At 40.7% G+C, this 16,906-nt stretch overlaps 1 protein-coding gene across 1 annotated transcript in view; it reads left to right on the forward strand.

Moving 5' to 3' along the window:
- Positions 1–16,906, forward strand: part of focad (focadhesin) — a 63,903-nt gene that overhangs the window by 13,444 nt on the left and 33,553 nt on the right. The window contains exons 6-9 of the mRNA XM_071926086.2: positions 10,721–10,822; positions 11,570–11,795; positions 14,704–14,913; positions 16,501–16,588. Coding sequence (XP_071782187.2) covers positions 10,721–10,822; positions 11,570–11,795; positions 14,704–14,913; positions 16,501–16,588 — 626 coding nt within the window. The remainder of the gene's footprint in view (positions 1–10,720; positions 10,823–11,569; positions 11,796–14,703; positions 14,914–16,500; positions 16,589–16,906) is intronic.

Below are 16,906 nucleotides of genomic sequence, written 5' to 3' on the forward strand. Positions count from 1 at the left end.
ATCACTGCATAAAAGGAAGCAGCGATGGAATATGTCTAACACTGCATGAGTGCTTGTGATGACTGCCTTAAAGAAATATCCACCCTCGAATACTCTTACACTGTAAGATATCATCAATCTGTGACGTTCAATGCATTCCAGGAGTTGTTTTATGATGAAGTGTTGTAATTTACCTTTAGTGTATCCACTTTCCCTCGTCTGCTTCTAGCCTACTTCAGTTTGTGATATCCTACATTTCCCGGAATGAGGCGCACCCCTTACTATTCTGGTCTATTGAGGCTGCTGTTGGTGGAGAAATTGGTACCTCTACCTCTTCTACGGTGGATTTCATCCTTTATGATTGTTGAATGTTGGTGCAAAATGGCGGCTCTAGAAAGAAGCCCTCGCTCTTTGATTCTGAGGGACTGACACATTTCTGGCTGAAGTTTACCATTGATGTTTTAGATGGATGACTTGACATCTGATATCTCTATTGGGTAACTCAAGTGTAGCCAAGGTTTCTATTATTTGACAATTTCATCTGAACATCATTTAATGACCATAACCCCCAGTCATGAATTATATTGTTCAAAAATAGCTGTCATTATTTTCTTTTGTAACAACAGGATAAAGTGGATAAAAGTCTTAAAATGTCTTGAATCATATTCTCTAAACTCAAACCCCACTTTTAGTTTAACCTCCAAAATTGTCTCACATTTCATTTTAACTGGCACCAAAAAGGTCTTAAAATTCTTCAGTGTAACTTGATGAAACTTGGAGACACCTTGTTCTTGTTTTGAAATGAATAAAAACAGACGTTTCATTGTAAACCTTTGTTGCTGATGTCATTTTCAATGCCAAAGAGAACAGCCATGATTTGATAATGCAAACAATATAGTTGCTAGTCAGGGCAGGGAAATCCTTTCTGATGCAAGTCAGTCCTACTCGTGTGTGATAGCCCAAGGCTTATATACTGTAGTCCTGTGCTTTTGGAGGAGCCTGGAGAGAGCCTCCCCCCACCCCCAGGCTTTGATGTGCACCTCTGCCAAGATCCTGGGGCCTCCTTAATCAGTTACAGCGGGGGATAAAAAGACTGAGCTGCTGTGTCTTTTCTCTTTCCCTTTTCCCCTTCTCCTTCTTCCCTCATGTTTCCCTTCCTTCCTCCTGCTCTCCTTGCCTCTCTCTCTATCTCTGATCCCCTTCCTCCTCCTCCTCCTTTATTCACTCTTACCCTTTCTCTCTCCACGTCTCTATCCCCCTCTTTCTTTCTCTCCTGCGGTCTGCTCTTCCTTCCCGTTGTCCTTTTCTTTCTCTTTCTGTCTTCATTGCCGTCTAGTGTCTCTGCTGTCTGTGTCTGTCTGGCGGCCTGAACCTCCCTGGTGGGAAGATGAATGTGTCGAGGGCAGCAGGGTGGCGCCGTTGGCCTGGCAGACCGGCCAGCCATTGGTCGGCGCGCCTGGCACTGCCGGGCAACTGTAAATGCTGCGGGATTAATGGAGGATGCACACTGGTGCCCATTGTTGACCGTCTGCCCACCGCTGCCCCATGCAATCTGCCACCGAGACACTAAGCAACTTAAGCGCCCAGCGGGATCAGGGAAGGTTCAGGCCTCGGTCCGGCAGATCGGCTCATTTCTCACGGGATGTTAGTCCGTCTCTAGTATTGTAGTCCGTCCTGTCCATCCCCTGCAGGGTTTCCCACATATTGATTGTATTTGACCAGACCGGTAAATTAAAATATTACGTTTGCTGCTCTATTGCGGATTGATATAAGCCAATAGTGATTCAACCTATGGCCAGTTCAAGAAACCTTTTGCTGTTCTAAACAACCCAGGCCCTGATTCACTAAAATTTTGCGGAGGTAACTGAACACGCAAAGCCTCTGTAACGAGAGACAAAGGAGCTCCTGCTGTTTACGGTGTGCTGTGAGCGTTGCATGTGCTGTAGTGAAATGTACGTGTTCTGCGCCAATGGTCCTCCCTAGAAGGGATGGGACAATCTGCCTATCTCATGATACGATTCGATATACGATATTCAATGACAGTTCAATGACGACAAAGTCTTGACTGTGCAGTATTGTGTTTATTTCTGAGACACAAATCTTTCTAGCGATGGCATTGTCTTGCTAGAATGTAAACAACAATTTAAAAATGTCATTACAAAGTGACAATATAATTTGGATGGAGAGCTTGTGAAATTGTGATGGTCAAGCGTCTCATTTGTGATTACTACAGCAGAATAAAATGTAGCTAATATCACCATTCATTTTTCTGCCCCACGATACGTATCGTCACATTTTTGTATTGTGATATATTGAATTTCAATATATCGTTCCATCCATAGTAGATAGCAGTTTTGCATATAATTATTGTTTAAATGATATGACTTTAGGGCTTGGTCATGTAAATTTGACTTAGCGACCAATTCACCAAACATCTTGCAGTATGCGCAAAAAAAATCTTGCAAAAGGTGTTTTTAATTACGCACATGGGTGAGACCCTTAAAAAGGCCACTGGGTCACATAGATTTTTACCACGGCAGCTGCAAGATATTTATTCATGCAAGATACAGACATACAGACAGTCGCCAGCAAAGTTGAAGCGGATTTTCTATCTTTCTGAGAATTTCTTTCCTTGAACTGCAAGAGCCAGAAATTATTCGGCGATACCGACTTAATACTTGATATTGGATCTTTTCAGTAATATAAAAGACGACAGAACAGAGGACCCATAGATTCCATTCAATTCCAGGCATTGGTAGGATTTGTATACAAGTTGCATGTCATGAACTGTGACCAAGTTTCAATATATCGCGTTATATATCGAGTTACAGTATATGTACAGACTTATAATATGTCCGAACTTATTTTCAATACATCACAGATCAGGGTCAATGCCAGTCTTTACATTGCACTCATGTTAACAAATATTGGTATTTGCTAACTTTTGGAAAGTTGTTAAAGTTAACAAGTAGATTCCCTGAATATATTGTAAACAAAACTGCACTGACTTGAAAATAAAAATATATAGGCATGCCAACATTTATCAAAGTGCGTGGATAAATTCAACTTCAGGCCCGTTCTTTAAGCACAACCTAATCATTCTTTAGCCTACTTCTTTTTTACTACTTTAGCCTGACATTATAGCCTACTACTTTATGAAGCTTAAGGAAATTATGTCAGCATGCTTAATGTAGTTTAGGCTAGGGTGAACAAGTTACAGTATGACACTTAAAGTCAATGGAACATTCTCGGCATGCGTAAATCTGCTTCTTTTGGAAAAGTAGCATTTTTCCATAGTTTCTCTGCAGGTACCTCCGTGCCATCTTTGCTAGCTCGGGGAAGATCCCTTGATTGTTGCTCCAACATCTAAGAACGCTATTGTTTTTGGGGATGGCGATTTCTGCGAGATACCCATCTAATTGGTGAACGGTTGCGCTTGTCACCTGCCAGGCAGTTGGGTTGCTCTCTCGGAGAATCTTGTCAAGCACATCACTCAGAGAAAGTGTGCACGTCTCCTCTGTTCAAGCCCTCTTTTGCCGAAGGGTGCCTCAGTGCTGAGCGCTCCATCACTATCATCGGCTGGCATTTCCATCAAATCCCACTCTGCCTGGATCATTTCGCACATGTGCTGCTTTTCCCTGAATCACTGTAATGATCCTTGTATCGCGGATCAAGCACAGCCGCGATACAGTACAAGGGTTCTGAGTCTGCCTCACTAAAACGTGCTAACAGCCTCTAAGAGGGTGCTTTTGGCTGTTTCCAGTCCTTGATCTGTTTCAGCCTCCTTGTTTAACAGACACTTTAGGGCCCCTACCACAGGTATAATGTCTGCAACAATTGCATTAGACAAGCTTATCTCCGTATTATCTGCTCCAAGGGGGAGAGAACAGAGAGATTGTTCTCAACTAACATTCACTGGTACGCACTGAAAGTTGTGGGCAGGCCATAATCTGCTACATATGCAGCCAGGGATCGCTTTTACTCCAAGAGAGGCTCTCCAGCACTTAATAGGTACCATTCCACCTCGTTGTCACATCTTGCTGGAGTCTTTTTGGTGGCGTTCCCATCTGTATTTGCGAAGTTTGTAAGTGTGAATAGGTAAGCGGGGGGGGGTTAAAGTCGAACACAATTTTTTCTGCCTGTAGCAGTGACATCCGATATGCTGCGTTGATTTAACACTCCCTCATTGATAGCTAATTGGAGTGTATGGGTCATGCACATTAGGCTTTGCAGAACTCTGTCCTTGATTGCCTTTGCCATGCGCCTTGCGTTGTCCCTCACTACCGTATGCATTTTTGATTTATCAATGTGCCTTGTTTCAAACATGCTGGTGAAGGCCTTAGAAATGGCTGCTGCTGTATGTGACCCTCTAAACTCTTGCATGAAGCAGAATCTTATTCTTCTTTGTCAATCCACTGATCGGAGCTCCAAATGTCCGTTGTAACACTGAGAGCTGTCTGTAGCCAGGAGCTCATGAATGTGACTTGCAACGTTATATATTTCTAGTAGACACATCTGTGAAATATCATCTACTAGGGACTGTGTACTGGTGCTCAGTGTGTTTTATAAACCTATGAAACCTGACGTCTTCCACCACAGAAAATGGTTTGTCATCCAAGTCGATGAAGATTTTTTCAGTGATGCCTTTGGCTTTGGCACTGTCGCAGCCACATTTCTTTGCATTCTCAAAGACTACTGCCACAGATGAGTCTGTTGGTTTTTTCTTCTTACTTGAGGTTGTTTTGGTGCTTTCAGATGGTATATTGGGTTTGCAGTGGAGTAGTTCCTTGCTGTTGTACCCGCTCTTGATGTTTCAGCAGAACAAGCTTTACAAATTGCTACCCTGCTGTCCGCATCAGAAACCGTGAAATAGCTCCATACCGCTGAAATTTTTGCTTGGCAATCACACACTGGTGAGCTAGAGATGCACAGCGCATGACATGACAAAATTACGTAAACACCGAAATGCTGGTTTCTGTTTAGTAAGGCCCTGCACTATTGGTCAATAATAAATAAATGAATAATTAATTAATTAATTATCGCTCATTATTTTCTGTTTTTATGCTATTGGCCGTTCACCGATGGTGCTTATTTCGTCTGATACCGATAGAAGGCCGACATTTCTGTGCATCCCATCCCTACTCAGCATTGGTATCAAAGTCAAAATTCTGGCATCTTGACAACACTACTCCCCAGTGAGGGCCCCGCTGCCATTGTGTCTCAAGCCAGACTTCACTTCAGAAGTCGGTGTAACCTGTACACATCCCCAGGCAGGTGGGTGTTTCAGCAGACAGAGGCTCTACCTGACCCCTCCTTTCAGCCGGGCGCTCCAATTCAGCAGTGAACTTGTAGTTGAACGACAGGGAGGAAGGTCGTTGCCTTCGCTTCCTGCCTCCTCCATTGTCTGGCGGCTGAAAAGTGGGTAATGGTGTGAGAGGCTGATGGATGGGAGCCGCATTGAGGCTGAGGGCTCGGAGACGGCCACGGGGAACCTGAGGAGGGGGGGGGAGAGATGGTCAGACAGATTACACCATGTGAGGAGTGGGAAGAAAGAGGAGGAGGAGGGGGAAACTCAGGGACAAGCCTTTGTCTACCCCGATGTCTAGCCCATGCCGCGGGCTGTCGCAGGCACAGGCGTGCTCAGTCATTTAACTTCCTTCCTACACTTAGTTATGTGATGATTGATGTAAAGCACTGGTTTAGTGGACCTGACTGCATTGTCTACCACCCCCCCAACTCACCAACCCTGTTGTCTTAACCTCTGCCCTGTCTGTGGGCTGGAATCTCAACAATACACAGACTTCACCTTGGATTTGACCCCATTGTTTTGTTTGGAATGGATGGGCTGCATATTCAAATTCCATTCAATTCCATTGTTCGTGGTCACAAACGTTTGGTAAATGACGGCTAAACACAATGCAATGTGCAAAGTCTTCTAGCCTTAATCGCTGTATCTAGAAATCTTAAATGTATTCAAGGATGCCTGAAAGTCATTTTTCCCTGTTTTGAACCGATTTCTCAAACTTTTAATAGATCTATTTAATCTTGAGTCCCCGCCTGTATGTGAAGCCTATTACAGACAACAGAGGTATTTTGTGTGTGTGTGATATCAACTTCAGTAATTGGAGAGGTGTTTGATTCTGTAAAAATCTTCTTCTGAACAGAAAAAAAATGTTCTCGCAAGACATTAAAAGTTAATAGAGATGAAATGATGTTTTGATGGTGCAACAGAAGATTGCATCTATCCCCACCAGGAGACTTTAATAAAGTACAACATATTTTGTTGGGTATCTGTGCAAATATCAAGCAGAATCAAAAAATGTGAACTAAAACACCACCCTATAGTCTGTTTAGTACCAAGGCATACAAAGCAATAGGCCTGCACTTTACGGTAGTAGTGTAATAAGTGAGAATCCTAAGACTAATTTCATTACACCTCACAAGTTACTGCCATATCGTAAGCATCACATATTTGTGATTAAAATGAAATTATATCCTGTTGTAATGGTGTGTAGTGTTTTCTTTCACAGATCTATCCCATTGTGTGGGGCCCAATAAAATACATTTGAATTTTCTCCAAATTCCTGTTTTTCCATTTCCACATTTTTCCCAGATCCTAGTTTTTACAGATTTGTTTTCTTTTTAAGATGATTTTTTTTTTGGCATTTTTGCCTTTATTAGATACACACTAGTGAAGAGAGACAGGAAAGGTCGGGAGAGACAGGGGGATGACATGTGACAAAGATTCTGGTCCAGATTCGAACCCAGGATGTTGCGTTTTCGTGGTATGCGACTTAGACCACTGAGTCACCAGGACACCCCATTTTTACGTATTTTGAAGCATTTTTAAGTGAAGTTAAACTTTATTATCCCAGGGGTAAATTCATGTAGCACTGGCTCCAAGAAAAGCACATATACTTTTAAAAGACAAATGACAGCGAGCGCATTATATGACGGGACATGTTGACACAAAAAAAAACACATATCAGACACAACTCCCACTTCATTGTACAATCTAATTGCAGCTGGGACTATCTAATTCAGCTGGGACAAAAGATCTGCAGAAACCTTCAGATGGAATCTTATGCCGGAGCAGACATGTACCTACACAGGCAACCATGAAAGGGGGTGGCCCATGATTTGTCTGATTTTATTGCACATCAGCTTGGAGTGGAGACTAATTACTGATTTTTGACTGACACCAGTGCGCCTGCTGGCCTGAGAGACTGCTCTCTGTAATTTGAGCTGATCTTGACTACACATAGAACCAAAAGTACAAACCAGGCAAAAAGTCAGAACACTCCGTACAACAGTCTTAGAAAAAAAGTGACATAAGACATAATCTACATTAAAGGAAAAATGTTGCTTGATCTTACTAATAGCATTTCTATTGATTTCTTAATGATTTGTACCATTGTTGATTACAGTTCTTGAATTCATTTGAAGGCCTGTACTGTTTATGCTGTAATCCCATAACAAACCTACGTGTTTTTTTTTATGTGCACCCACACGCACACACATGCACCAGTTCTTGGTCATGATCATGGTCATGTTCCCATGATTTTTGTACCAGACGTAGGGCTAAACGATTTTGAAAAAATATCTAATTGCGATTATTTTGACTGATATTGCAATTGCGATATGATTTGCGATATTAGAGGGAATGATAATTTTTACATCATTATTCTCGTTTTCATTGAAAAACGTATTAAAATGATTATGGTGTGATTTTTGCGGGGATCTGTACCAAACAAAGATGTTTTCTTAAGTCTGTAGAATATGATGTGTAGGCCAGGACATCTCTGCAGCACGACAATATTTAATTTAAAATGGTATTTTGACACACATTTCGCCTTTAACAAATATTGTGCCTCCTGCGATTTGAAAATTGCAGTAGGCCATATTGCGATTTCGATAAAATTTTGATTAATTGTTCAGCCCTAACCAGACGATGAAATCACAGTTAATGAATCGGTCTTCATCCATTTGTCCATTCGTTGATTGGTGACACACAATATCTCATACACCAGTGGTCCGATTTTGGCAAAACTTGAGGAAATGATGCATCTCACCACTGAGTTCCAGCATTTACAAAATTACACTGATTGACCCAAGGTGGTTGCAACATCATACATCTATTCATTTGTCCGTCCGTTTGTCCGTTCGTCATGTGCAATATCTCAGACACCGTTGGTCAGATTTTGGCAAAACATGGTAGAATGATGCATCTCACCCATCTGTTCTGACAATTACAAAATGCCACTGATTGGCCCAAAGGGTGTGCAATGTAATCTGTTCGTTTATTCCTTTATCTTATAGTTATAGATACTGTAGTGATGGTTCAGACACTACTGGTCTGATTTTGCCAGAACCTGGGGGAATGATGCATCCCAAGGGTGTTGCTTCAATTACAGGTCAAAATTAATAAGTTTAACTAGCCTTACTCCCACAGCATAAGTTTGATTGACATGAAATTCAGTTCACATATTCAGCTGTCCTTGCTCTATAAATTTGCCTTTAGGATCATCAGTGTGTACTAAATTAGATTTTCCATAATTTTGAATGTCTTGACAGTTTCACCCTAAGGCGTTCTCCTAATCAACACCATGAAACTAAGACACATTTATACCACATCTACTATATACTCTGTACTATGTACATGCACATACATATACTATTAAAGTGGGTGTTCCATTGTCACTGTTATTTGATTGGCCCAAAGGCATGACTGCATTATTCGTGGTGGAACATAACACATGTTTTCTGTTCCCTTGTTAGACTTGGCTTTTACTATTACCATCTCTATTGAAGAGTTGGAGTTGGAGAGTTACAGTGAGGGTGGTGACAATTAAATCCTGAAAACAAACCAAAATCCAGTTTTATATTTTTGTTTTCTTGCATAAACCTAATGTTTATTTTATGTATTATCCAATTGCCTGACACCTGAAAGTGTAAAATTGTAAATGTTCTAATCTGCTTTATTATGTATTGTCTTTGACTACGACCACCTGATTTTTTTTTGGATGATCATATCTATTCTAGGATGTATCCCATATCTAATACCCATTTGAACAGACGACAGTGTCAACACGTGTGCACAGAGTAACAATAACAAAAGATGTCAAATCTGTTTTTGTACCTACAGCTCTCCAGCTTGTTTCAAACACATTTTGGTTATGGCATGTGCCTTCGACTTTTGACTAAATTGAGGATGCCAAAGTCATCTATTTCACTTTATTTCCAGTGCTGTTTCTCATCATGTCTCATTGTCCTTCATGCTAATGTTGGATCCGGCGAACTGCCGTGTCACCAAAATTATGACAATTGATGTTAGATTTACTTAACCCAGACAAATTCCAATTTGAGCGTTCAAATACAAGTGTAAGTGATACTAAGTGTATCTATCTAAGTGTAAGTAAATAAGTAAAACTTTTATTTATATAGCAACTTTCTAATCTGTGGTTACAAAGAGCTTCACATTGGAATACTAGAAAATTAAAAACACACAAAACACTAGAATAGTAAAAATATGGTAAAATAGTAAAACATGGAACTCAGTACATAAAATAAGACATCAGAGACAATCAAAGACGAGATAATAAAAATGGGTCTTAAGTTCTTGTCAGAAATCTGATATCTAAGGTAAGGCTGTTTGGAAAAGCATGATTGAGCTAGCTTTTCTGTATCTTGCTCGAAAAGGTTGATCAAAAACTAAACCTAAATTCTTAAAGGTAGACTTAACATTGGATGCCAATAGATCATGAAGTTGCTGGATTTCCCTAGAAATATTTTCAGGGCCGATAACAACTTCAGTTTTGTCAGAGGCGTCCAATCCGTAATTGCCACAAAGTACTGTATTTAAAATGGCCATATGGAAATAATTACATTGAACAGAAAGATACAGTTGTGTGTCATCAGCATAACAATGAAAGCAGATGTTAAATTGACGTATTATGTGATCCAAGGTTAGCATATAGCGTGAGAACAATATAGGTCCAAGAATGGATCCCTGAGGCACACCACATGTAATCAAAGAAAAGGATGAAACATTTTCACCAATAGACATAGATAGACATTTTCTGTTAGACACATAAGATGAAAACCAGTTAAGAGCAGTCCTGGATATGCCAACCGTTTGCTGCCTCAGGATATTCATCAAAATGCCATGATCATTTGTATTAAAGGTTGCATGAAGATGCAGCAGCACCAAAATAGAGCATTCACCAGAATCGGCTTGCAATAAAATGTCATTCGTAACTTGAAGCTTGAAATAGGGACATGACCAGAAATAAGGGATTCATTCACAAAAGTTAGTAAACTGAGAACAACAGTACCCATGACTTTGTTGTTGAAATTAGTAGGAGTGATATCCAGAGGACTGGAAGAAGATGTGAAGGTGTGACACAATATCAGTTACATCCTGCAAGGAAATCAGTGAAAACTGACGAAGCAAGTTAGTACTAAGCCAAGGTAGGCATGAGTCCATACAAGAGAGCGGAGGTATCATCTTAGATCTGATACCATTGACCTTTCCAATAAAGAATGCTTGTAGGTCACATGTCTCGGGATCCAATTTTGTGCCAAAAAAATACAAAATGTGACTCCATGCAGCTTTTTGCTGCTCACACCAATTAGAAAACATCAGATCTGTGTCACGTGTATGCATAGGAGTAACATCAGAATTGGAACGCTTTCAGCTGCAGTGTGAACATGGCCTTTGCTCTGTCCTGTTGTGTTGCAGAAGCAGCCCCCACCCATACATCACGGCCCTGGAGAACCGGGCGGACTGCTGGCCGGCTCTGCTGCTGGAGATTGATGACTTCATCCAGCAGGCTGCTGACAGGCAAGGTCCCCCCCTTTCCATAACGATGCCCACAGCAGAGACCTTGAACCCGCCATAAAATAGCTCCCTCCTTCACTGCATGCATTTCAAAGCCATCTGGGAAGAACACCCCGTCCCAAATAACTCATCAGGCCACCGTCAGCCGTAGTGCAGTAATGGCAAATACATGCAGTACATGGTGCATAAACACACCATGGCACATGCAGCACAGAATATAGATCATTTTTGTTTACAAGGCTAAAGTTTGAGGACTACTTTTAGTGTTAACTAGGGTTCGACTGATATAGATTTTTGAATGCTGATACCGCTATTTTTGGATTGAAGCCACTTATAGCCAGTATTTTGTGTAATATTTTGTGCATTATGCATAATTTTGTCTTCATGCCAAAATATGTTGATTTGTATTTTTTTTTTAAGTCAAGGTATTTGACTTTAAAAGTAAGTAAGTGTTTTCCCCAGAATTTTATTCTTGACAGGATGGAAAAGCCTCTGAAACAGCATTTAGAGCGTCATGGGACACTAAAACTCTCCATTAAAACCAATAATAATCATAATCATAATAATATATAACACATTCATGCATGCTTTTGTGGAATCTGTTCAAAATGTCTCATTAGACTAACCCTAACCCTATAAAGTCTTCCTATAGGCAACCAGTGCAGTATTGATCAATTCTACAATAAAAATGTAATCAATCAAATGGTGTGTGTTGGTTATTAACACACTGTATGTGTGTATGCCATGCAGGGATGAGCCGGCCTACGTCACCATGCTGGTCCCCTTCCTGCGCTACCTGTACTGTGAACCTCAGAGGCAAGCCCAGCACGCCCTCCTCCGACACAGCCTCCTCAGGGTGCTGCTGCCCACCCACCCAGGGCTCGGATCGGTGGCCCAGGACAAAGACTGGGAACAGACCTCGGCAGTGTCCGACAGCCTGCTTTGCTGCCTCTGCCAGCTGGTCCCTCACATGCAGGTGAGACCAGAGAGGCCACTGTAAATCACAGCCTCAAGTGGCTTATTGCTTTTTTAAAGTGGCCGTTAACACACCATTGTAATAAAAAATGCAAATGTTCAATAAATCTTTTATATTTTAATCACTAATTAAGTGGCACTAGGCAGGATTTTTATGTAAAAATACACGTCTTATCAGCCAAAATCACAAATTCCCCCCTTATTGAGACGCTGTAGATTCTCGCTATATATAATATTTAGGGCTGCAGCTATCAATTATTTTAGTAATCGAGTATTCTACCGATTATTCCATCGATTAATCGAGTAATCGGATAAGAAATACTTTTGCTTTATTAAAGAGCAATAGTAAATATACAAAAGAGAAAAGCTGTCCGCACAAAGCTGTCCATACGACACTGTGATTTACTGAAAACGAGGTGAAATAATTATTATTATTGATATTTATTACTAGGCCTAAATATCATACAAGTTCATAAGACTGGCTAATGTACATTTATTTACTATGTTGAAGGGTTGCCCTACACCTGCTGACCCTACTCACTGCAATCAAACTAAACTGAATATACCTGCTGTATTGGACTGGTGCATTTTAGGCTCCAATTGCTACTTACACCACCTGATATTTTGCTTTCTGGGGTATTTTATGCATCACTGTGAGGGGAGTAGGTGTGTGTGTGTATGTGTGTGTGACTATCATAATAATAACATGAATGAAGCTCAGGCTTTCACAAATTGACTGCAGCATTTTATTTTCTGTGGTTATTTTCTTGAGCAAAACTTAGCTAACTTAGGGACATCATAACTAGCCACCATATTGATTTACGTTCTTAACTAGCCATTACATATAGCCATAATTAACGTGCATTCTTTACTAGCCTTCATCTCATCCCGTTTTAATATTAAGTGCTGACTCCGCCCACCCGGGCCAGTTTCGGCGTACGCCGGTAGCAATTACAAGTGGACCCTATCCTACAGTCCCTGCTCTCAGCGGAGGGAAGGAGCTACGCTGTGTGTGGGAAGCGCTGTGACCGTCAGACCTCTCTGGATTAGACAAGCAAGTAGAGAAAACCGGCATCAGCCGAACCAATTTATTGCCAAATGCTTTGGGATTCAACACATTAACATTGCTTCCCATGGTCAGAAAAAGTCGGCAGATTTGTCGCTAGTCGCTTTTGAGAAATAAAGTCGCCAGGGGGGTCTGAAAAGTCGCTAAGTCTAGCGACAAAGTCGCCAAGTTGGCAACACTGGATCCGAAACTTTGGACACTTTCTGTCGTTTTCTCTGGCCTGTCTCTTCTCTTCGCCTCTCGCTATTTTCTCTCTCTTTCTCCAGCGCGTTGTGCAACAGTAATAATCATCCGTGCGAAACACTGAGTGTGTATATAGTTATATGGATTAAACGAAGCTTCGATGCAAAGAATTTGCATCGATGATTTTTAGTAGTCGAGTTACTCGAGTTTCTCGAGGAATCGTTTCAGCCCTAATAATATTGGCCCAATGTTATAGCATTTATCATTTTGGATTTTGTGTAAAGTTCTGTGCATTTTCGGAGATGCAGTTTTTGTCAAAAGACAGAAATAAAGAAGAAAGAATGAACAATATACACCCAGCTTTATTTTGGTGTGTTTTCATGCAATCTAACGGCATGATTCCATTCTCAATACATGTTTAACCTATTAGAATTTGAGTATTATAAAGTTTACCTCGTAAACATTATAGTTTACTTTCAAGTTTTATCATGAGTATTGGTTTTGAGCATTGAGCACTGCTACATAGTTTTCAGTCATAACACAATACTGCACAACTACAACACTAAAAATATATAAATATACGTATTCAATGTATTTTTAGTTATTATTATGACTTGTACAGTATCACAATCGGACTATATCTGATTTTCTTAAGATTATTAAAGTCATACACCATTTCCATGCAAGATATGAGACACCAAATGTGTCTATTCACATTTTTAACAACTAAACAAAAAACGGACTATCTGCATGTTGGACAGAAAATGCAAGTATGATTCAATTTCAATTACAGCGTGTCGAGTCCATAGGCGGAAAGGCACTCATATTCACCTTATATGGAAGTGTTGGGCAGTATCGCACATCTCTGACAACTAGAAAGTGTGAAGTTGCTGTCTAGCACACTCCGCACATATAATCATTAGTTTCACAATTTCTTTTTCACAATAGGAGGCTCTGGCAGGTTGGATGAGATGCAACCAAGAGCAAAGCTCCCAGAACAGCCCTAAAAGTCTCTGATTTTCACCTACAAGGCTCCTAACATCAATTTGCCGATCAGATTTGGGGGTATTGCCTGTATTAAAAGCAAAACTACTATTAAAAGTAGCTGGCTGGAAAGTTGTTGGTAATTGGCTGTCTGGCCGGCAACCAGCGCTTGTGGAAAATGCTGGACATATTAAGACAGATTTTGTAAATTGCATTGGAAAACGGCTGGTTACAACCAATCAGCTGATGAGATTGTGTTTTATGACTTCAAGCACACTATCTGTCTCAAACTTTAAAGATGCGTACTGTACACTATCAAACTACATCACTCCTCTACAGCTGAACACTATTAAACTACATCACTCCTCTACAGCTGAACACTATCAAACTACATCACTCCTCTACAGCTGAACACTATTAAACTACATCACTCCTCTACAGCTGAACACTATTAAACTACATCACTCCTCTACAGCTGAACACTATCAAACTACATCACTCCTCTACAGCTGAACACTATTAAACTACATCACTCCTCTACAGCTGAACACTATCAAACTACATCACTCCTCTACAGCTGAACACTATCAAACTACATCACTCCTCTACAGCTGAACACTATCAAACTACATCACTCCTCTACAGCTGAACACTATCAAACTACATCACTCCTCAGGTTGACGGTGTCGAGGCGGTGCTGGAGCTGCGCTGCTTCGTCGACGCCTTGCTCCAGGGCCTGGTCAGGGCCTCCGGGGAGCGCTGGAGGTCCGAGAGTGTGGGCCTGCTCCTGCAGCTGCTCTGCGCCTGCCAGCTCTGCCTGCAGTTTAACGGAGACTGCCGGCCGCTCCTCCACTTAATGCAGCAGCTCCTACCTACCTGCCGACAGGTGAGATGGCAGCTCCTGGGTTTTTTCTGTTCATTTTTATGAGTGTTTCCCACAGGTTACAGGTTAGCAGTGATGGAGACAAATGTTCTTTATTCCTCTATTCAGTGTATTGAAATAATGATAATGTCTATGTTTTTTATGTCCCATTACCATTTTACAGTACATGACAGAAACTTCACACTTACACCACAGGTTCCCCCTATAAAGTAGATGATCTCATTAGATTTTGGAGCAAGTTGCTGCATAAATTTGCATATTAATGAAAAACCTGATTTTCTTGAAACTACCACAACTCCTTAATGTTTTAAGATACACTCTTCATATTAATACTGCCCATGTGTTATGTGAAGACACTCTCATAGACATATTTGCTAATTAATATATTCATTATCTTACTTAATAATATCATTAGCATAACTGGTTATGTTTAATATGTCATTAATATTTCACTTAAAGAGCTCAGCGTCTTTGTTAAGACACTATGTAAGGAATAATATAAATGGAGCTGGTCCTTTTTGTTAAATAAGCACCGACAGCATGCTTGAAGTGGAGGCTTCCTTTACATTATCCTGCTCATTCCATCCTTACTTACCAAAGACATTAACGATTTAACACAAAATATCTATTTAAATTATTTTATTACAAGCTGAAGTAACATATAAGCTTCCGCCAAAAACTAGTCCAGTAGGACTGTTTGCATTAACGTCTTTTTGGCATGAGGTGCTGCCACTTAATGTGATTAGAAATCAACAAAATGGAGCGGACCTCTTGTGGAATGATATGATTAGATGTGAAGCAGCAGTCTGTTGCTACCCCAACATCAGGAAGGAAGAGCAAAAGGCAACCATATATGATGTAGTGAGTTCCCAGTCTCCAGATAGACAGTCTGCACAGTGGAGCTTTATGGGACTGAGTCTCCTTTTTATTTACACCAAGACATGTATTGGAGGCCACTTAATCCCTCTCTGAAGAGTTAACAAAGAACTTGAGTTTTTAATGTGCGTTTTATGGGAGAATCGCCCTCTGCATTATAATTCATATTTGTAATTTCAAGTCAAAGCACCGCAGAGAATAGCAATTCTGCAGCTGTTCTGAACTTTACTTCATTTTGACATCAGATTTTGGAGCAATAACTGTTAACATCCATGGGTTCATATAGTGTTCATTATCATAACTACCCCAGTATCTATACTCTAAGTGATTGTTCTTCATCATCAGCTGTGAGATGACCTTTACATTTTTCTGCTGATTTCATTGCCCTTTTTATGACACTCACATCAGATGAGGAAGAACATAAAGCCTCTGAAATACAATTGTTTATTCAGCCCAAAGTAAATATCATAGATGGCCTGTGACATTTACTTATTCTTATTTAAGAATCCAAAAAACAATATTTGTTCCATTTGCAATATATTATCATATTCAAACAACTGTATGTCTATCAGCTCTTGCTTACCTAGGGATCCTTATCTAGGGATGAGGGTTAGGCGACATAACATACCCATATACCATAGAGTACATTGTGTGTATGTATATCCATATTGTGTGTATTGTGTGTCTCATGCTGTATGTGGTTGTGTTTTGCAGGAGTTGCCAGTAGACGAGCTGCTGCTGGGCGTGGCCCTGCTCCTGCTGGAGGCCCCGGCAGCCCAGCAGACTGGCCTGCTCAGCCTGGGTAACTACCATGGTTAACTAAGTGACTGACTAAAAGTGTCTAGTATTGGACAACCAAGGGCGAGACATCCTTTACTGGACACGTCCCAGTCTGAGCTGCTTCTTTACTTTTTCCTGTGAAATTTGTGACTATGACCTAATTTGACTATGACCTAATTTACAGCATAAAAATAGTGCGATATTCGCGAAATATCGCAATATCGATATCGATAGCTACACATCTTTAGAACTACTTTGACATTGTTAATAACAATAATTGTTGATGGGCTAACAGGAACACGGCTAGCAAAACTGTGTTAGATACTGGACCTCACTCACT

Source organism: Centroberyx gerrardi, chromosome 23 (assembly GCF_048128805.1).
Source record: "Centroberyx gerrardi isolate f3 chromosome 23, fCenGer3.hap1.cur.20231027, whole genome shotgun sequence".
Classification (NCBI taxonomy): Eukaryota; Metazoa; Chordata; class Actinopteri; order Beryciformes; family Berycidae; genus Centroberyx; species Centroberyx gerrardi.